The following is a 22,704-nucleotide window of genomic DNA, read 5'->3' as shown; positions in this document are numbered from 1 at the left end:
CTGTAGTGTTGAATGAGCGGAAGGAGGAGGAGGAGGAGGGGGATCATACATTAACTCCTGCTGGCTGCGGGGACTCTCCAGTTGACAGAAGCCAAGCAGGAGGATGCACTCAGAGCAACACTGACTGCTCTTCTTCTTTTGCGTTTGTTTTGATTCAAGCGAGAAATGAAACCCAAACGAAAATCTACGTGATTTTTCCTTTTCTTGGCGACTTGGTGTTTTCCAAAAGGATTTTACGCATCCCCAAAAGAGTAAAGCAAACGCTGCGGAGATGAGTGTTGCGTGGTTTTTCAGGCTCCCTACGGATACCCTCTCCTGATAAAGGGACCAAAGAGGACAAAAACAAGTCTGTCCATGATTTTTTCCAAAAGAAGATTGCAAAGGTGGAGCGATTAGAGAAGGGCTGATGACGGGACTATTAATCCTTTCAGTGCATCAAAGGCACCAAAGGGTATTAGAAACGCTTGGATGGAAATCAGGCGCGTGTTTAGGACTGTTTTTGGTCCTATATGAAACTGGTGATTAGTTGCTGTGACTCACCTGAGAGGATTTTTTCATTTTTAACTTAATGTTTTGCTGTTTTTATTCACCGAAAGGTATGCGCGCTTTCCCGGTGTGAAAACTCTCATCTCAATCTTTTTTTCCTCTTCAAGAATTCCCACATCTAAATGGAATTAGTTGAGTCTGTAGCCGTTTGTGAAAGGAACAGACATGGTACATGGGCACAGCTTCCCTCACGGTAAGACATCTGTATTCATCAGCGGGGGCACACTTGCTCAAAGCTCCTATTCTAGCTCTCATCCTAGAAGTAGAGAAATCCTTCAGTCGGCGTTCAGGACCCGAAACACGAGCAACAGATAATGAAGAAGTGCATGCACAAACTGGGCAGGTTTGGTTTGTGACGGGGTTACATGGTGACAAATGCATCCCCAAAACTGCAAACTTATTTCTCAAGGCAAACATTAACTTCTTATAGTTTTAACACCGGAAAGCCTGGTATTCCCAACAGAACGCAAACACTCTTTTAAACACATTTGTAGAATTTCCCGGTCATTTTATGTTTTTATTTTCCAGTTAAAATTTAACAAAACGTTTTAACAGATGTTGGTCAAAGCTAAAAGTAACGGGACTTAGCTTATTTTTTAGGATTTGACCTCATTTGAGTCTTAAAGCAGGCTGCCTTTTTCGTTATCGATTAAAAAAATCAACTATACTTTACAAAACTGATAAAAATGTCATATAATAAGAATATTTAAGGCAATATTGTAGGCAGTTTGCTATGCTAGCTTTAGCATTAGCATTAGCATTCATGCACGTATCAATTACAGGCACAACCCCAAGGCTAGCTAGCATAACTGTAGGCCTGAAAGCAAAGAAACTTCTAGACACTCTGGTGCCCAAGCACCTAATTTTATTTTCTTGTGTTGTTTAGTTTATGATGTATATAAATATACAGTGCTTAACAAAGTTATTAGACCCCCACCCAAAGTAAGGTTTATGCCACAGCTGCCCTAAATTAACAGCATTGGTAATTACCAAAATCATTTTTAATGTTTCTGCAGTGGTTAATACACCAATATGTAGAAGATCTTTAATCCAAATGATATTTTTAATGCTAAAATATGATTTTTATTGTCATCCATGAATTTAAAAATTTACTGATTTATACAAAAAACTGAAAAAATAGTAAAGCACATTATTATTTCTTGATTAATTTGTCAAATTATAGTTATTTACTAGTATTCCTGAACAGAAAAATGAGTTTAAGTGGTTTAAATTTATGCTTGATTAATTTCTGACTTCTCAGAGAAGCCCAGTGAGCCAGCTCAAATTTGGGTGAATTCAGTTTGAAATTCCTCATTCCTGTTCAAAATGGTAAAATGTGGAGAGCTGACTGAAAATGAAAGAGTCCGCATTAAAGCACTTCATCAAAATATCTGTTTTCTCGTTTTTATGAAAGGTGGTCTAATAAATTTTTTAAGCACTGTTATATTCTACTTAAAAAAACCTATCCTGTATTTGCACCTGTTCCTTATTTCTATATATTTTTTTCGTAATATTCCAAAGCTATGCTTTATGTGTGAATCTTGAACGTGAATAAATTTGATCAACAAATAGGCATACATCAAACCAATTTCCGAAACTGTTTTCTTGCTGACTCAACCCCAGAGGTGCGAAAACACAACTATTTTACTCAAGTAAGATACTCTGGTTGAAATTTATATAAATACAAGTAAAAGTATGGCTCTATTAATCTACTCAAGTAAAATTAAAAAGTATTTAATTTAAAGTTTACTTTAAATGCGGCATACTGCGTTGCCACAAAGGAGTTGTAAAGTGAAATATGATCTTTCCTTATGGTCAAAAACAAGAACAAGCGACTACACCTCCAACCAGGTTTTTCAGGTAAAGTCCCACCGCTATAATGAAATAAAATACATTATGCCAATATATGAAGGCCAATAAAGACACTGTAAAGGTGGTTATATTGGTTCATGCTACATATGTTAACTCAGACTTTTGACAGAGTAGCAGTAACTCTTGAAAATCTGTGGCAAGATGAGTCTCCTCTGGCAATAACAAAGCAGAGAGTCATCCTCATAGCAAGACAATGCCTACTAATAAAGAATATGCACTATGCACCCCATAGGAACTCTTAAAGTCACAGGCGAGAGCCCTAACTCAGTGGATAACTTCACCCATGGTGCAAATGTGTCTGACATAAAAAAAAACAACAATAATCTGACCAAAAGAGGTCATGGCTATTTTGGGCTGTGATGTGGATTCATCCTCTCTATGTTCTACTGTGTAGGAAACAGAGGTGGAAAAAGTACAAGAGTATAGTGTTCAAGTTAAAGTTACTCTGATTAAAGTACTGAATTCAAAATATACTCAAAAAGTACAAGCACCCACAAAAGCTAATCAGTTACAGTAATTTGAGTAAAATGTAATTAGTCACTTTTCTCTGCTGCTTCAATCTGCCTCAGCTGACATTAAGCTGTGCTCACATTAACACATTAACGCTAGTTAAAGTCATAGTTGGCTGTTACAGAGTATTTATTGTTCTGTTTTCACAGTTGTTGCAAGTCTTCTCATACTTGGGTTGTCTGGGGCAACAAGGAAGGATACAGCAGGTAATGTCATCGCCATGACCATGCCTCTCCATCCCAAACTTGTATGTTAAAGTTTTTATTGCTCACTTTGTCAAATGTGGTCTTTTTCATGTTTATTTTTTAGTGAAAAACAATTCAGGAGTGAAGCCTGCAGGTCAATGTGGAACGTGGGTGAAAGAACCAGAAGGAGGGCTCTTTACCTCTCCCAATTACCCAAACAAATATCCTCCAGACACAGAGTGTGTTTACATCCTTGAAGGTAAATGTTCCCTTTTAAGCACAGTGGCAGTGGGAAATTAAGGTAATCCGAGTTTTTAGACCCTGAAGGGTTTTTCTGGGGGAGAAATACAAATGTTAACTTTTCTGAGAATGGTAAGATACTGACTTTTTCTGTGGTTATTTTCCATATTAGGGGGCAATACTTTCTGAAACAGAGCAAAAAGGGAATTTGAGCGATTATGACAAGTGCAGCTTTGGTGCTTTAGAGTTGAATTGACTAACCACCGAAATTAGAGCTGTGTATTGACTGTGTGGGCGTGTTAATAATGAAGCAGGTTGAGTGTTCATCAATGAAAGCTTGAGTCATGTTTCACTTCCTGCTTTGTGCTGGTGGGTAATTATTTTCAATGTGTCTTCCAGCTCCGCCAAGGCAGTGTATTGACCTACACTTTGAAGAGAATTATTCCATCGAGTCCTCTTGGGAATGTAAATTTGACAACATCGAGGTCCGGGATGGACCTTTTGGCTTCTCCCCTATGCTCGGGCGCTACTGTGGTCAGCAAAGCCCACCAGACATCAGGAGTAGCGGCCGATATCTGTGGATAAAATTTGTATCAGATGGTGAACTGGAAGCAGTGGGATTCTCAGCAAATTACAACTTCACAGCAGGTAATTGTTTTTTGCCTTATTGCTGCTCTTGTCAGTTTTTTTCTTTCTTTGGGAGCACATTTGTGCTTTAATGCTCAAACAGCAGAGAATAACAAATATCCAGGGAGCGCATCCTTGTTGGAGCCTCTTGCAGTTTTATTGATTGTCTGTGCTCACGCTCAGTGTTTCCATCGGCGGTATACTGTCATTGGCTGGGACATTCTTGTGGCAAGGCTGTTATTTCTTTTCTCTCCATGTCAGGAAAGATGTGGAGTCAGATTTTAATTCAGTTCAGCGGCACAGTTCCTCGGTTTACAAGGTTGGGAGAGGCCTAGAGAGCAGAGGAAAGTAATCGCTATTGTCAAACACAATTGTGGCAATTATGGTTACATGTACAACCTTGGCTTTTCTAATTTCCCTCATCTTTATTGAGGCGGCGTGAGGATTGATGACAAGGAATCAGGGCATAGCCATGATTTAATATTCCTTCACCTACACTTGAATGAGTTTAATAACACTGTCAACTTTTTTTCCGTGTGTGTTTGAGGCTTGAAAGGCACAGTGCCACGAAACACGAACAGTATGCCAATTTGTCTTCACATCCACTGCACCCTCAGGGTTATTATTCCACTGGATATTTGAGTGTGTCATTGTTTATATGATGAATACTTACACATCACATTGACCTTTCATTCTAAATACATGCTGCTTGCCACAGGCTATTGAAAAGACGACTATCAAGGTGAAGCGGGACTATAGATTTATCTCTGAAGGCTTTATGCGTGAGCTGTTATCGAGGAATCAGCATGGTGAAGCGCTTCATGGGAAATTACAGCGAACAAGTGCACTCGATAGGAATTCTACTGAGAGACAGAGTGAGGGGCTTTCTATCAGGGATTATTAGGATGACGCACTGCCACCTTACTGAGATTTGTAGTTGTAAATTGCTTATGTAAGACTACGCTAAGGTGAAACAGCTGTAGCGTGGTGGATTTAAAGCAAAAGTGTCAAATGTGATTTTTTCCCCCCATGTGCATCTCAGATGGGAGCTGGGGAAGAAACAGACAAAGCGCTCGACTAGCTTAACATGAATCGACACACATTTCAGGGAGTGTTGGATATTTCTTTCTGCTGAGGCATGAATCCTTCAGCTGTGTTATACATTTAAGTTGCCCTGTCAAATGTGGTTTTAGGTTTCACTCTGTAGAATTGTGATATGATATTACTTAGTGCTCCTCAGAGTTACTACACATTTACTTGACAGTAATGTGACATGACATTTTATATCATGTTAAAGCTCCTGTGAAGAGTTATTTTGCCAGGAATAAAGACTGAAATAAACAATGATGCCTCTTTATGACCTAGGAAAGCAAACAAGACCATCAGAGTCAAGATTGACAGTGTAGATATAATTCCCAAACACTTGCCATAGTTGTCACATGATTTGACCAACAGCTACAGTACAGATTTGTTTCTTTTTATGGATTTTACACTAAGTTTATCAAAAATGGGGTGAATTTTTTTAGTCAGTGTTGGCATAGAAAAAGGAGGTACTGACATACCAAAAGTTCCTCAAGAAGAAGCTGAAAGATATTGGGAAAACTGACATTATGTTTTTGGTGAATAAAAGAGGAAACTGTCAGATAAATGGAGTGTACTTCAAGTACTAGAACTTTAAGTTCTAATGAATCTCAATGAAACACATATATTTTTCTTGAGTATTTCAGCCATTTGTCCTTCTTTCATTGCACACCTCTGTCCTCTGTCAGCCACTTTGACATACTTAGAGGAAGAGGAGGGGGAAGATGTGTCTTCTTTAACAACAAATAAACTCTAATTTAGGGATTCATGATATTATCGGCAGTATATCAGTATCGGCCAATAACAGCCTGAAAAGTTGATAATCGGTATCGTCCGATAATAAAATTTACACCAATCTGTACAGCCGATAATGTGACTTCATCATTAAGCGCATGCAATGACGCCGGACGTGCACCAACAACAATCTCAACATGTCGGCTGTGTGGAAAAATTCTGAGGTGTGTGAACAAGACAGCAAAGTAGCTGTTTGCATCACTTGTAAAGTACATGCTGCTGGTGGAGTGATTAGCTCAGACTTAGCCCCAGCTGCAGTTTTGTCAGAACTGGGCAACATTTCTTTATTAAAACAAGGGCACAGAGCCACACTGAAAGCTTTTCATAATGGAAAAGATATTTTCGCTCTTCTCCTGGTCTGCTTCAGCATGGGTTTGCAGTTGTGTGTGCAAAGGTGGGGTTTTCTGGTGTACCAAATGGCTGCTACCGCAGTAGCTATTAGCTCAGATGTAACTGTAGGATCGTGGCTGTTTAATTGGAACTGGACCACATTTTTAAAAGACAAGTGCAGAGCCACATTGAAAGCTTGTCTTGTCAAAGAACACATTTTTGCACGATTGAGTTCTTACTCATTCTACCAAGCTGTCATCGGCAGCGCTGCTGGATAAATTTTATTTATAAAACCTTAACACCACTCAGGTTATGTCTTGGCCTGAATGGCAGTTGATTGGCTCAATGCCATGACGCGCCTGGGCCCGCCCCAAGGCTATAGAGGGCCCCGCGCACCTGCCAACGTCATTCAAGCTTATTCAGCCCGCTGCTTACTTGGTTACACCACTTTTTCCTGGATACTTGCTAGCTTGTTTTTTCGTCTGAACTGCTCCAGCACGGATGGTCTAGCCTTCTTGAGCGAGGCAAATTCATCTTGGATCTTTGTACAAGTGACTTTCTTCAGCGACGCTACGGTTGGTCAGAGTTAGCTTTCGATAGCCACTCCACCAGTTCACCTAGCATACGTAGTGCTACGAGTCACTAAGGTTAGCATGTCGGACGCTACGAAGAAGCGCTGCTCTCAGTGCGGGAGGCACATGACGGGAAAGGACGGACACAAGAAATGTGTCTTCTGTCTGGGAGAGGAACATGCGAAGCTATCTTAAAGCGACCCCTTTTTCTGCCTCGTATGCTCCCAACTCCTAGAAACAGAGTTGGGCTACCAGAATATGCCACCTCTGGAGGAGTCCGTGGCCCCCCACCTCTCTTCTTCATCCTGCAAGCCTCAGCTTCCCTCCAAGGCTTGCCAGCTCATGGCCTCTCTGGCGGAGAAATCCTACAAAGCGGCAGGGCAGGTGGCCGCCATGACTAACAACCTGGCCATCCTGCAAGCTTACCAAGCCCATCTCCTACGTGACCTGGAGGGTAAGACCAAGGCGGAGACTTACACGGAGCTCAGAAAGGCTACCGACTTCTCCCTGTGCATGATTTCATGTGTCGCTCAGGACGCCGGGAGAATTATGGGCTTCTCGGTGGTCACCCATCGCCGTTTGTGGCTTAATCTGACCCAGATGTCCAACTGGGAGAAAAAGAGGCTCCTGAATGCCCCTGTTTCCTCTACGGGCTTATTATTTATTGTTTTTAGAAAGAAAGCAAACTGGATTTTTAACTTGTATCTTTAGGCTTTTAGGTATAGGTAATCCATGGTAGTGACCTTTGCTATCGAGTGTAGCTTTTGATTGATTTAAGAACTTGTATAATGTTGGTACTTTTTTTTTTCAGTATTTCTTTGTCTTGACACATTTTGTTCTGTCTAAATAAACATTAAATATTACATATTTATCAAAACTTACTTGTTCCATCAGTAAAGGAATAAATCCTTATTTTTTGTACTGTATAGTGGAACTAATGAATTCATCAAGACATCACTAATAAAAATCAGATGCACTATGAAATAGTTTTTTTCTATCATCATCTTAGCAAAAAAGCATATCAGCATAGTTTTAAAATGTACCGTGTTATAATTGTGAGAAAGAGACCTGGCCTTTTTTCTGAAGGTGACATCTACATTACATGCCAAGCCAGTTTTCCTAAAGTTATCTGCAAACACTCCCTCTAAGTGAAATATGAAATAGGACACACATTCAAGAAACATCAGCACTGTAACTGCCCTAAAATACAATGAAATATTAATTGAACTACACATGTAGGGTAATTTGTTATCCCTGATAGTAAGAGATGGTGAGTCCTGACCGCATTTCCTGTAAAGCACTTTTGAAGTATTGTTTCCTCCGCCTGCTTCTCCGGAGACTCTCATTGAAAATTTGCCGAAAGGAAAGAATAAAAACCCTGCCTCTTGACTTGATAGGAAATATCTGCGGCATATCATTTACATAATTAAAGAAGATAAAAGTCCTGAATTCACTCAAGTTGATACTCTGAAAATCTGGCAATGTGAATAGTGCCTCACATCTGCAGCTGCTCTGCTAACCATGCTAATTCACACCGCTCTGCTCTGATGAATGGGAGAGAGGAGAGGCAACAAAGGTGCTGTGATTCAGCTCCTCTCACTCACTTTTCTCGTTGTAGCGTAGATCTGAAATCTCACATCCTGCCAATGTCCTTTCAGAGCCTATTGCTCATGATGACTAATGCACATAGTACAGCAATCAGTGAATGATACAGCAGCGAGGAGTATTTCACATTTGCTGGTGTTGTATTATATGCTGAGGTGTTAAAGGCTCCAGCTTCCATGCCTTCAGTTTGTACGTTACATCAGAGGAAGTCAGAGAAATCTGTGTAACAAAACTAAAGATGACTCAGAACTGTGACGAACTTGGCAGCTCCACTGATGTGATTTGCAATTTATTTGTCAAACTAATTTTTCCCAGATGCTTCATGCTTGTCTTCTTATGCCTCACAGAACTTCAACAGCAGAATACACAGAAGGCTTTGGGGGGATTTTAATAGAACATTTGTGAATCATACATACAACTATACTGAATTAAATCAGTTAGAGAGACACATTTCAACAATGAGGTTGTCTGGCACCTTTGTAAGCATAAGCTGGGGAGTCCATCTGGCAGACTGAGTGTGTGGCTTCCTCACTTACACAACTGAATGAGAGAATCTAGACTTTACCCAGGAAATACTGTTATACCAGCAGGTAATGAAAGTGCTAAGATCTTTTCCCTTGCTAAAGAAGCATTATAAAGCTTACTTCTGTGACACTTTACAAGCCATATTATTTAAGAACATGACATTTCAGGCACTTGCTGATTTTGACTTTTCTGTTTCCATTCAGTATGCTAAGCTTTTTTTAAAAAAATCTTTTTATTTTTGGTTATTTTTTATTTGTTTATGTTTCAGATGAAAATCTATTTACATGAGTATGCAATAACAGTGTTGATCGGTTAGGGTCAAATCTTGACATCTGAGTAGAGAATATTTAAATTTTAAAGTTGGTGTTAGACATATGCACACTGACTTCTCTCTACAGGGTGAAAACTACTAGTAGCTGACCTGTAGGCAGGAATCATATATGGAGCCAGCTTTCATCCCCACAGAGCTCACCTGTTACTGTGCACTTTGTTCATGAACGGTACCTTTAGAAGTAGCAGCCAATGGCTGGCATTTGTGGATTTAAGTGGACTCAACCAATCAGAGATGTCTAAGAGAGAGAGCTTTGTGACAGACAACAAGCTTCTTTAAAGATGTTTTTGGGCTTTTTGTGCCTTTATTTGATAGAGGAGGTCAGTAGATAGAGTCGGAAACATGGACAGGAGTAGGAAGAGACATGCGGGAAAGGGCAACAGTCTGAATTTGAACTCGGACCTCCCACATACATGGGGCACACCTTAGACCACTGGGCCATCTGCTCTCTAAACAACAGACTTCTGTCTTTGCTCTGGCATATAGACAGGCAGCTGCGCTCTGGCTATAGTTCGCCATAAGGTCAGGGGGCAGGCTAATTGCTGGAGTGCTTGTCTCTTTTTCACTAAAACCAGACAAGTTAAACATCTGACCTGCTTAAGGTGTGTTTTAATCCATATTTCCCAAGAAGAAAATGGAAAGACAGAAGAAAACTGTGGCTTTGTCTCTCTCAAAGCAGCACAGTTCAATCCCTTCTGTCTGTTAGCTTTGTGGTGCTAAAGTTTAGTAAAGTATCTGATAATACACACGTTCTATTCCTACCAAGTCTGTCACAATAAAAGCCGCTAATGCTAATCATCAGTAGTAGTAAGTAAGTAGTAGTAGTAGTAATCATCAGTTTCAGCAGCAACACAACAACAGAAACATAAACAAGAGAGAAGCATAACTTTGCATAACTCAGAAGATGAGGTATTAGGAACACCTTAAGTGTTAAATACTAGATGAAAAAATAAAATTGAGGCTATTTCTATAAACTGTCTACTGATCCTATCTAGGGCCGAATGATTTGCAAAAATAATCTAATGGCAATTTTTTTCCAGAAACATTGCAATTGCAATTTAATACGTGATTATGCTTTGGTTCCTCATCTTATGTATTTTTCAACAAATTCCAGCAATAAATCATTCCATACTATAGCCTACATTAAGCCAGGAACACTCATCACACATTCAACAATTTTATTGCAAAATGAATCTACTACAGTTTTAATTGGCTGAGAAGGCTCTGCTCAAAAGAAGCTCCCTGGGTTAGTCAACCAGCTGCTTTGACTTTGCAGGGAGTGCATGGCTAGAAACTTCCATACAGATAGATGCATTTATAACAATGTGTACAGAAAACAATTAAATTATTCAGAAACAATTAATCCATAGCAGCATTCATCTGGATATGAGGGTGCAACAAGCTTTATGCTGTAAAGGAGGCGGCTGAGGTGGAGGAGGTGAAGCTGGCTATCAGCTGATCACAACTTGAGGTATGACTTTCGTGAACTAACATTAATCTTCATCAATTTTAGATAGAATAAACTAATTATTTTTGCTTATATTGCAAATTTGATGTCATTTGCTCTGTTGAAGGGCATTATCATTTTTATGTCCCTCACTTTGATTAAGGAGAACACACATAAAACACGGAAAGGGGGATATTTGTCAACCATTATAAAAAAAACTGACACTTGAATGTTATGTTATTCATAATGTGCATAAAATCTCTGCTGCTGCAAAAATGTGATTTATTAAACCAGTATTTTAACACATTTCAAGTTACAGAGATATTGCAACTTGTGCAATTTGTAAACTGCAGCAGGTCATATTGTGATTTAATCTAATTTGACATTAATTGCCAAGCCCTAAACATGACAGAAATGTGGTTGTTTCTCTGTGGCTTAAAAAGAGAGTTGTAACATAACAGCACAGCAGACAGATAATTCCTCCATTCAGGCTGGAGCATTTTTGGTTAAATTTGAGAGGATCTTCTTTTTCATGACTGGGTGTGGCTTTGGGGCCTTCAACTGATACACTCACAGCACCCTAGAGAAGATATGGCTGCCTCATTTTTCATGATTTTGAAACTTGATTTTATATGCAAAGAGATGTTTTTCATGACTAAAATTTGGCCTGATTTGTTAACAAAGCGGCTTGTCATACAAATAACTGAAATAAAAGATTATTTTTCCGTTAAAAGGCTATTTAAAGAGGCAGATTTTTCATAGCATTAAGCAAGGCTGGACAACATTAGCAGTGGAAAGGCAGGCAGGATCAGGGTTTTATACACGAAACAGTGGCAAACTGTAGGCTACTGAACCAAACTGAATTGCTTTGTGGGATCGGACCACACAGGAGCGTTGTTTGACTCTGATGGTCTAGTCTGTAGACAGGGCCCTTTAAACTGGTTGGCCCAGTCATAAAATGAACACAATTTTGGCATTTGAAGAGTTATCTCGATGCTGAAATCCCTTTCTGCCCCTAGCTTGAATTCTACGTTGTGACATGACGTCACTTGTTAAGAACCTATATAAAACATGAAATTGTGCTGTCTACATGAGTATTTAGCATTGTTTCATGCTCTACTTGTGGTAATTCCATCTTGCATATGACATTGAGATAAAGACTTCATGGATTTTCTGATGTTGTGACAGCATAAAGGCGTGAGAGGGCATGTCACCCCTTTCCCAGTGCTGTCCATGAGGTTTTAAGGCCATTATTAAACATTCCAGGGTGGATGCACCTCAGCGGAAATTCTGGTTAAGTTACTCTTGAAGTAAACTTATGAAAAGTCCATATTCATGCAACTGATACTGGAGCGATATTTATACTTTCAACACAAGAGAAACCAAGAGCAACCTTAAAAAGTTTAAATATTCCTGTAAGTTCACACTGATTGACCATTAATGAGTCTGCTAGATACACTATATTGCCAAAAGTATTCACTCACCCACCCACATAATGGAAATCAAGTGTTCCAATCACTTCCATGGCCACAAATATAAAAAATCAAGCACCTAGGCATGCAGACTGTTTCTACAAACATTTGTAAAAGAATGGCTCGCTCTCAGGAGCTCAGTGAATTCCAGCGTGGTACTGTGATAGGATGCCACCTGTGCAACAAGTCCAGTGGTGAAATTTCCTCACTCCTAAATATTCCACAGTCAACTGTCAGTGGTATTATAACAAAGTGGAAGCGATTTGGAACGACAGTAACTCAGCCACAGAGTGGTAGGTCACGTAAAATGATGGAGCGGGGTCAGCGGATGCTGAGGTACATAGTGCACAGAGGTCGCCAACTTTCTGCAGAGTCAATGGCTACAGACCTCCAAACTTCATGTGGCCTTCAGATTAGCTCAAGAACAGTGGTAGAGAGCTTCATGGGATGGGTTTCCTGGGCCGAGCAGCTGCATCCAAGCCATACATCACCAAGTGCAATGCAAAGTGTCAGATGCAGTGGTGTAAAGCACGCCGCCACTGGACTCTAGAGCAGTGGAGACGCATTCTCTGGAATGGCGAATTGCGGTTCTCTATCTGGCCATCTGATGACGAGTCTGGGTTTGGCGGTTGCCAGGAGAACGGTACTTGTGTGACTGCATGGTGCCAAGTGTAAAGTTTGGTGGAGGGGGGATTGTGGTGTGGGCTTGTTTTTCAGGAGCTGGGCTTTGCCCCTTAGTTTCAGTGAAAGGAACTCTGAATGCTCCAGCAAGAGATTTTGGACAATTCCATGCTCCCAACTTTGTGTGAACAGTTTGGGGATGGCCCCTTCCTGTTCCAACATGACTGTGCACCAGTGCACAAAGCAAGGTCCATAAAGACATGGATGAGAGAGTTTGGTGTGGATCAGCTTGACTGGCCTGCACAGAGTCCTGACCTCAACCCGATAGAACACCTTTGGGATGAATTAGAGCGGAGACTGAGAGCCAGGCCTTCTTGTTCAACATCAGTGTGTGACCTCACAAATGTGCTTCTGGAAGAATGGTCAAATATTCCCATAAACACACTCCTAAACCTTGTGGAAAGTCTTCCCAGAAGAGTTGAAGCTGTTATAGCTGCAAAGGGTGGACTGACGTCAAATTAAACTCTATGGATTAAGAATGGGATGTCACTTAAGTTCATATGTGAGTCAAGGCAGGTGAGCGAATACTTTTGGCAATATAGTGTATATCCAGTTAACTTAACAGACTACCCTCATTATATTTCAAAACAGTGTGCAGAGAAGACTGAGCATATTGCAGAAGTCATAACTTTCCACTGTTCCAGAAACAAGTCCACAAATAAAAGGCAGCTCTCCCAATTAGTTGGGGGAAGCCTAGAAAAGAGTGGGTACATAGCAAACCATCCATGACAAAAAAAAAAAAAAAAAAAAAAAAAAAAAGGTTTAGGAAAAAGCCTCAGGCCCAGTAAGTCACAGCTATATTACAATTTGCAAAATAATTCCATAGATGGTTTTCATTGCGATTGTCTCATCCATTCTGTTTCTCTCATTATTCCTCCCAACTACATTCATAATACTGAGCCACTGTCCTTGTCAGTGTTAAAAAGGAAACAAAACATGATAAGTCAAATGCAGCTGTCTATCATTAAAGCAAATACAGCAAAAAGATTATTGTTGTTCAAAGCACATGTCAAGATGGCTGCCATGGATATCATCTCTGGAGGTCAGTGACAAAGCCAGCCAGTGACAAGCAGCTTCATAGTACTGACAAACAATATAAAATTGCAAGTTGAATAGTTGGATTCAGTGTGCACAGGGGGGGAAATTGCTGAGTGGAGGAACCATTGTGTGTATATTTCTTTGTGAGAGTGTGATATAGGGCATTGGGGGATTTGAGCAATGTTCTGCTGCTCAGGTTGTCCTAGGGCGTAGTGACCTCAGAACCCTGTGGACTGGTAGATTAAGTGGTGTTTCAGCACCTTAAAGCTGACGCCAAAGCAAATAAAAGCCCCAAGTTCTTCCCCCCTGTTCCTAGCTCTCTGATCAGTCAGTGTTTGCAGAGCAGAGGCTCGGCGGTGAGGCAGAATGTGCTATGTGAAGTCTCAGGCAGTCTGTGCATTTCCCTGACCAGAGGACCTTTGATTTACTACTCTATCTGCTGTGGCCTCAAAAACAAAGATATGAAGAAGATTGGATTTTAAAGGAGTAGATTTTTTCATGTTTTTTCTTTAATAGATTTGTTTTTAATAATCAAGTGTTTTCAAATGCTGATGCAAAAATTCCTAGAATTCCTTGAACCTTACCCATACATTTGTAAATCACATGCAAAAAATGTAAATTTGTGCCAAACACAAGAGGAATAAAAATGTATCCTCATTTTTTTCTGGGGAGAAACAGTGAATTAGAAACTGGTCGGCATGCTGATCAGGCTCATACGTTTCCTCAGGCAAGTGTCTCAGTAGTGCCACTACTTTATGTTTTCTACCATTAAGAATCTAGGCCATGATTAATGAATCTTCACTCAGGATGACACTGATTGATCTGAATGCCTTATAGCCTTATAGAGCTCCAACTGGACTGAGAGTCTTTTTGGACTCAAATGAGTCAAATGGCATTCAAGATAGTTGCTGGAACAGGATATATGGGCCTATCATGGAGAAGGCAGGGCCGTGAGATTGAACCTAGATGGGCTCAAACTGGAAAATTGAAAATTGAACCGTAGAGATCGACTTTTTGCTCTGGGAAGTATTCTGACTTGGGCAGCACCATAATTGAGGCTGGACAGAGAGTCCAGAGGCTTCCTGGTTTTACATCTGCATCCAAAGTCATTTGCCAGTGGGAACACCTGACATCTAAATGTTTGAGTTGTCTGCTCTGACCTGAATTCTCTTAGAGTCCTCTAAAGACCTAATTGGCAGGAGTAATGCCTTAGTTAATGATGGTTATCATTCTTAAAATTTTAGTACATAGTAGATACAGACCTTTCTTTAGGAGTATCATACTGTATCATATTGTATCATACTATACAGTGCTGTTTTGTATCATACCATCCTCTATCGTATCATACTGTTCCGTATCTTATTGTATTGAGCAGTATCTTATATTGTATGTAACTGTATGGAATCATACAGTACCATGTGGTAATGCTATGCAGTGAGCACTATGTTACATAGTAGTATTGTACCCCACCATACAGTATTGGACCTAGTAATTTCCCTTCATATTGTTTTGTTTCAGATCATAATGTCGTGTTGTATTGTATCACAATGTATTAGCTATGCACTGATTGAAAAAATCACGGCCAGCGCTGATGACTGATGCTGATAGTTTTTCGTTACTGCTTTAGGTGTAACCCGCCTGCTATGCCAAATTTTCTCTCATGTTTAGCCATATAAACAGATCAGAGTTTTTTTTTTTTTTCAACAGGTCACATCTTCCACTTAGTAATAAAGTTCTTTAAATCATCTGTTAGGAGTAGAAAATGCCAGCATTAAATTGTTAGGATAAAACAAATAAATATCTGTAACTGATATCGTTTCATTCTGACTGTTGTCAAAAGGGCTCATATCCACTGATAGCAATATTAAACCAATGCATTACCAGTACATCTCTATATCATATCATATGATATGGTATGGTATGGAATAGTTTAGTTTTGTGTCGTTTAGTGTCGTATCATATTGTTTCGTATCGTTTCGTATCATTATGTATCGTATCATTCAGTATTGTTTCGTTTCGTATCGTAACCTATCATTTTGTGTGGTATGGTTTAGTATGGTATGGTATGGTTTTATTTTGTTTTGTCTCATACGATATCATACGTAATGTACCGTTTCATATCATATCGTATCATTTCATATCTTATCACTTCTTATCGTATAGTATCATATCGTATCATTTCTTAAGGTATGGTATGGTTTTGTTTCGTTTCGCCTCGTCTTGTCTCATATGGTATTGTAAAGTATCGTATCGTATCATATGGTGTGGTTAACTTGGCACGCAAACCATTCATAGACAGCATTTGGGAAAAGTCAGAGCCTTTGAAAAAAAGACGCGGAGGGTGAATGGATGAATGTTCTGTCTGTCACATCTTTACAGGCCAATCGGAGCAACGAAACACGTGACATAGCCGCTACTGAGCTGCACCCCTACCGAGGAGTGAACTCCATAGAGAACTGCGTAACGCGAACCACAGCGACTGTAGACAGTGTAGTTTTTGAAAAGAAAACATATCTGCCGCACCCAAAAGTATTGACCCTCAATGCTGATTGATCCTGTCAGTTTCTAACCGAGCCCATACGGTTCAGACGGGAGCTTTGCAAGATGAATTCTCCAGAAAGAAACATGGAAACGGCTGTACCCATCTGCTTTGCTAGGTTATGGTATGGTTTCATTTTATTTTGTTTTGTTTTGAATTCTATCGTATCGTATTGTGTTGCATTGTATTGCATCATACTGTATCGAAATCTGAGTTCTCCTGCTCCTGCCTATATAATCAAGATGCCGTGTTCCCAAACTGCTGCAGCTTTGGCCTTGGCCTTACTCTGCTGAAGTTCTTTGCCAAATATTTCAGACAACTACAGCTCAATGTTTGAGTCAGCCAAAACAGTATAAAAGGTGTTCTAATCCAAAAGTATTACTGGGGCCTGCATTTCCTGCTTTAAGAAGAGCGTCATACCTTGCTGGGAATACAGTTCAAGTTAGAGACAAGTTTAGATCTGCTTAGCTTGAAGATGATGAATTTTGAATAATATCAGGACAACTATAAGTACTTTTTAAACTTCAAGGAAATTCTGCTTTATGAGCAATAGACATGGTGGCAGAAGGAAACGAAATTTTCTATAAATTAACCCCATTAGTGCTTCCAGTGAGTACTTTTGAAGTTTTTCCAGCTGCTTAACTATAATTGCTTCTCTTTCATTAAATTATACACAAGATTAAATGTAAGAGTCAAATTTCTTCTGTGTGCTTCTGTACTCTTAAGACAATGCAGATACAGAAAACATGCACAGAAACCAAATAGACTTCCCATTGTGCAAACTGAGCCTGTGAGATGTGGTCTTTTTCCAATTGTGAGCCCTCCCAACCTTAAATCCAATAAAACATTTTCAAAACTTTGTCCCACTCTGGCGCAGCACCTAAGGCTCTGGGAGTAAAATTTCATTTTCCTCTCGCCCCTGCACTCGTAGGTATTCACAAAGGAGCACGAAGGAAAGGTAGATGAAATTCATGAGTAGGAATGGAGAGAGAAATCTCCTGTGGCATATTTTTTTTCTGAGATCTCAGCGAACAACGTGTTTGCCTGAATGAGCTGCTCGCATATCGTCACTCCTCATAAATCTCAAAAAAGACCTTCCTTCCAATGTTTTGCTTTAATGCTTATTGTCGTTAATGCCTCCCACAGTGCATGTCTTGTTCTGCACCAGTTTTCCCCCTGATTGTTCAGCAGTGCCCACTGTTTTTCTCATTGTCGCAGCTCTTGTGCTTTCTCTGCTGGAAGAATGAGTAGGTGTACATTAGTCACAGGGTTGATATTCTCCTCATGTGTAATGCAATTTCCCCAAAGAAATGCTATCACATGAAAGGGTTCAGCAATGAGAAAACAAAGGTCTCTGTGCTGCTGTTTGGTTTGTAGATAACTGGTTTCAGTGTGTTGGTCTTCCTGCGCAGTTTCTTATCTATCTCCATGTTGTTTTTTTTTGTTTTGAGTTATGGTTGACCACATCAATCTGATTTCATAAAGGGGCTCCTGTGCTTGCTGAAGAGACCCTTCCTCCACAGTGGCTCCGTCTGAGTGAAAGGAGATGGATGGAGTGAGTTAGCATTGCAGGCACACCTCTTGCAGCTGTGAAAGAGGTCGCTTGCACTCTCGTACTCCTTACTCATCTCTCCGTCTCTGTGTTTTCGGGCAACACTGCCTTCTTTCTCCTCTCTTTGCTCCTCTTCCTGACACAACTGGCTCATACACATTTGTTCACCTTGGCATGCATGTTTGAAATGCTTTATTTGTAGTGCTCTAGAAACTCAGCCACACTCAGCAGTGCACTTTGAAGGAGGATTTTAGTACAACCTTGATCTTATTTTTCAGCCATGATTTCTGTCATCTGTAATAACGTTACAGGCTGCCCAGAAAGTTAAAGTAGGGCTATGTGGATGTAGGGACATTGCCAAATTGAAACTGTATTGGGAAAAAAGTAGCAAAGAGATAATTCAGCAAACAAACCCTCAGGTTAGCCACACTTATTTGGTAGAGAAAATAAAGGCACACAATAAAATTGCTGCCAAAACTTCCTGCTCATGAGATCCATCATTGTTACGGCTCGACTTCCTGTTACAACTTTGACAAACGGTGCTCCCTGCAGTTGTGCTTCCACACACTTTTCCTAGAGATTTTAGATTATTATAAGTAAAAAAAAGTTGCAAAATGCAAAAACGCTCTTGTGGACAAGTTGTGACCTGCACATTCACCACGCTATGAGATAATCATGGAACATTATGAGACGAAGTTGATTAAGAGGAAAATGCAAAGCTGGAACTACACTCCAGACATGGCTGCTGGGCGGAGTGATTTCAAAAGCGGTAAAAGTGGTTCACTCAAGAAAGTAGTTCCGAGTGTTTGCTTCATGTGTCATAATGTTACATAATTATACGTTATTATTTCATAGCGTGGTGAATGTGCAGGTCACAACTTGTCCACGAGAGCGTTTTGGAGTTGTTGGATTGTGTATTTGATGAGTTTGATGAGGGAAAGCCAGAGTTACCATAAGACTCCACTGTGTTGGCAGAGCAGTTCCCTCTGGACGTGATTCAGAGCTGAAGCGCTGTGTAAAAAAAATGATGGTGACTAAAGCAATACCATGGCTGTGTTTTAAAATACTGTTTTACCGTATCACTGCCCGTTCCTACTTGGCTGTAGTAATAAGAAATGATGAAGAATCACAAAATAAAACTGACAATAGAGGTGGAACAAAATATTGAAACATGTTAATTATTGAAAGTCCTTGGTTCCAAAGGATGTTTTGTTTTAAAATCATGGCAGTCCTACAGATCTTCCTCTGTTTGGCTCACAGCATCATTGCTTACTGACATGCTGCCCATGATATCTATCCATATACGTCATTAGACAGTTTTCTTGTAGTATAGTAAAAGCAATATCACTGTATCCTGATATTTTTATATTTGTGGTCCATATATTGAAATGTATCCTTGCATTGTTTCAAACCACCAGTTAGCCACGCCTAATCAAGATGCCGGTATTTTCTTACCCTTTGACAGCCTGAACATTGCCATGATTCTTAAACTCATCAGGACTTTCCACAGGTCACCTAGGTCGGCCACACACTACAGGATTTTAAGCCCGATTTTAGGCATTTGACCCCCCCGATGATTGTGGGGGCGTATACCGACTGGAGCCTCATCCCAAATGATTATTTGTCTGAGTAGTCTGCATGTGTGTGGTGTCAGCACGATTAATTTACCACTCTAAATCTCGTTGTAGCCTCCCAGACCCTTAATCGTAAATATCAAACATGTTTGATACCATTCTAGGTCGTAGTGTGGCTGACGGAGTACCCACAACAACCAGTGAGATCGAGCACACCGGGTAGCGTCACCAGACGGGTCGTACGTACTTTCACTGCTCACGACCATAAACACAACTGTACCTTAATTCCAGCCAGGATTTCGTCCTGAGTCTTTACCTTGTTTTATGATTTTTGCTGCACCTGTTACCCATGCAAGGCAGCCTGTTGTCGAGAGACAGCAAGACGGTATCGACAGACATCGTTTTTTTTCTTTTTTCTGAAGTGATGTGATCACGCGAGGTCATAGGCAGGTCAGCAGGTGTGTCGTCTTCAGTGATCTGACAATGTAGCTGAGTCGTCTAGTGTGTGCGTTCAAAGGATCAAAGATAAAAAATCTTTAGAAATTGTCCTGAAGTCTGTGGTCTCCCTCCCATGGTTTCAAAATTGTTTCAGATTAAAAATCATCTGGCCGGCCTTAGGGTGCATTCACACCAGAGCTGTTTGGTCCGCTCTTGACAAACTCTGGTCCGTTTTCACAGATAGTCCGGTTCGTTTGGAGCGGTGTGAAAGCTCACACGAACTCTGGTGTGTACCAAACAAGCAGACTCTGGTCCACTTAAAAACAGGGGGTCTAAGTCCAAAGGCAGGAAGTGGCATAGAGCAAAATGACATACTGATTTATATGTGACTTAATACACACAAATACATGTCGGTATCTCGTCTGGCATTGGTGTAGCCATAGCAACACGACAGTGCTGATTTATTCGTCTCATGTAAAGAACGACATGCTGGACAGCTCACCGCCTCTCTGGCTGCTCCTAATGTTTCAATGCAAAAGCAGAAACCCCAAGACAGCGTAAATTCTGTGTTTTTTCATTGTTTATGTGGAAAAAAAGACCGGCGGAAAGAGTTTGAGTTCTGGTTTCGTCTTCTTCAGCGCCTTCTTTTCTAGTTGGTTGCCGTTTGTTCGTGACGACAGCGCCCCTAACAGGCAGAGGTTGAGGTGTTCAGACGGCTTGGTCTGTTTGACCAAGAGCAGTGTGAATGCCAACCAAACCAAAGGAAAGTGTAACAATGTTGCAATTTCTGTTCCAAAACGGACCGAGTCCCCCGGACTATCAGGTGTGAAAACGACCTTAATCACAGCAGAATGTGTTTTAACTAACATGTTCCATTGGCTGACTAATCCATATGTTTGTGGAAAGCTCTGCTTCATGTTTAATCTTGTTTTTCACTGTAACACTTCCTGGTTTTTACAACTTTATTCCCTTCTCATCGTGCCCCACTTCTACTCCACTCGATCGCTCTCCCTCCGCCCTCCTCTGACATTACACCGTGCTCCTTCCTTCCTACTCTGCAGTGAAGTCCTGGCACGAAATGTTCACCTGCTTATCAGACAACGAACCCTCACTCAGGGGACAAACCAGCCAGAGTTTATCGCTCCATGGAACTTAACTCACAGGAAGGCTGATATTTACGTCCTTTTGGCTGTGTGAGCCGCTCCCAGCCAATTACCCGGCAGATCAATCAGCGGCTCTCTGCCTCCTGCCTCCTCTGTGGCAGTTTGTTAGCCGGGCCTGCTGTTCAGCCGCAGATGATGAGGGGGGTCAGGGCACGGATCTGTTGTAGCTGGAAGTTTGTAGGCTGGGTTTCCATTTGGCCAGGTTGGGATTGTGTGTTTACCCACTGTAAACACACACAACGACATATGTATCAATACCCATTTGTGCATACTGTGTGTTTATGAGGGCCTAATCTGTACCAGGATCTTGGCTGCTTTCCTATTCAAAGCCCGTGTCCTTCCTGTGCTACAGCCACAACAGAGCCACCTATTGTGTATTCTCAGTGTTTGCTATATTGTACACATGATGCATATGGTCCCAGCTCTCAGAACTGCATTAGAAATTAGCTGGCTTGTTGTAAGTGTGTTTTTTATCTCCCCCTCCCTCCTCCCTTCCTTTGTAGGTATAACAGCTCGCCGAAGGCTCTTTGTTTCATTAGCCTATCGCTGCGGTGGAGCCTTAGCTGTCACGCTGCGAGCCTGACTCTCTCCATTATGCCGTATTAGACAGCAATGAGATTGAGCTGTGTGTTTTATCTCTGAGCACATTAAAGCTTCAAGGCATCGAGTACGTCCTGAAGAATTATTCTCCTGAGAATTGACTGGAAAGGTCTTTTTATTTTCGTGGGGTGAATGATGTTTGTTTGCTCATTGCGCCTGATTTGTACCTCTGATTTCAAAGGACAACACAGAGCAGATTGTTCTCCATGCTTGATGAGTTTTGCTGTTGTTTTCTTCTTCTCTTCAGTGGGATATTTCCTTAAGGAGTTGCTGTACTAACACAAGTACAAAAAGGCTATTGAATGCCTTGGATCAACTATAAATGATAGGAGAGTGACTAAATATTGATACAGTCATGAATTATCATCGTCATGGCTTAAAAGAAACATTTATTAATGGCTTGAGATAATTATTGATAACTTGATGTTATATAAATGCTGCTTTAACACATTTCTCTGCCAGTTTGATTCACCATGTCATCACTTCATGACCTCACATGTTTCACTTTGACAGTGGCAGAAAAGACTGAAGAAGAAAAGTGCCTTCAAATGGGGTTGTGTTTACTGTGTTGATGGTTAGAGATTTTCTGTATCACGATATTGAAGATTTCTTTAGCCACCTCTCCAGTATTGTATTGTAAAGTTTGGTATGGAGTATATCCTTTAATGTATAGTAACATAGACATAATCTCTGTGATGTCACCTGTTGTTTTGTTTATTTGAAGCAGGGCTGATCGTCGTATCATGAATGTTGTCTCAAACTCTCATCCACCAGTCAGATCAACCACAACCATTGTTATGAATTAACCTTGTCTTTGAACAAAATCTGTGTTGACAAAGAAACGTGACATTAAGATGAATTTATGTGTTGCACCAGGCTGTAAACGTGTCTATTTCTGTTGGAAAAGTTGGCTTTTTTGTGTGTGAATGTGACTTCAAGGCCTTTTGCAGTCAGCCTCAAGTGGATTCTTGAGGAACTGTTT

At 40.6% G+C, this 22,704-nt stretch overlaps 1 protein-coding gene across 1 annotated transcript in view; it reads left to right on the top strand.

The window, feature by feature from the left end:
- Positions 1-243: 243 nt before the first annotated feature.
- Positions 244-22,704, top strand: part of neto1l (neuropilin (NRP) and tolloid (TLL)-like 1, like) — a 154,064-nt gene continuing 131,603 nt past the window's right edge. The window contains exons 1-4 of the mRNA XM_041813630.1: positions 244-739; positions 3,078-3,134; positions 3,238-3,372; positions 3,753-4,001. Coding sequence (XP_041669564.1) covers positions 712-739; positions 3,078-3,134; positions 3,238-3,372; positions 3,753-4,001 — 469 coding nt within the window. The 5' untranslated portion in view covers positions 244-711. The remainder of the gene's footprint in view (positions 740-3,077; positions 3,135-3,237; positions 3,373-3,752; positions 4,002-22,704) is intronic.

Source organism: Cheilinus undulatus, linkage group 19 (assembly GCF_018320785.1).
Source record: "Cheilinus undulatus linkage group 19, ASM1832078v1, whole genome shotgun sequence".
NCBI classification, from domain to species: Eukaryota; Metazoa; Chordata; class Actinopteri; order Labriformes; family Labridae; genus Cheilinus; species Cheilinus undulatus.
The sequence above is the reverse complement of the archived record's forward strand: the minus strand, read 5'-3'. Positions and strand labels throughout refer to the sequence as shown.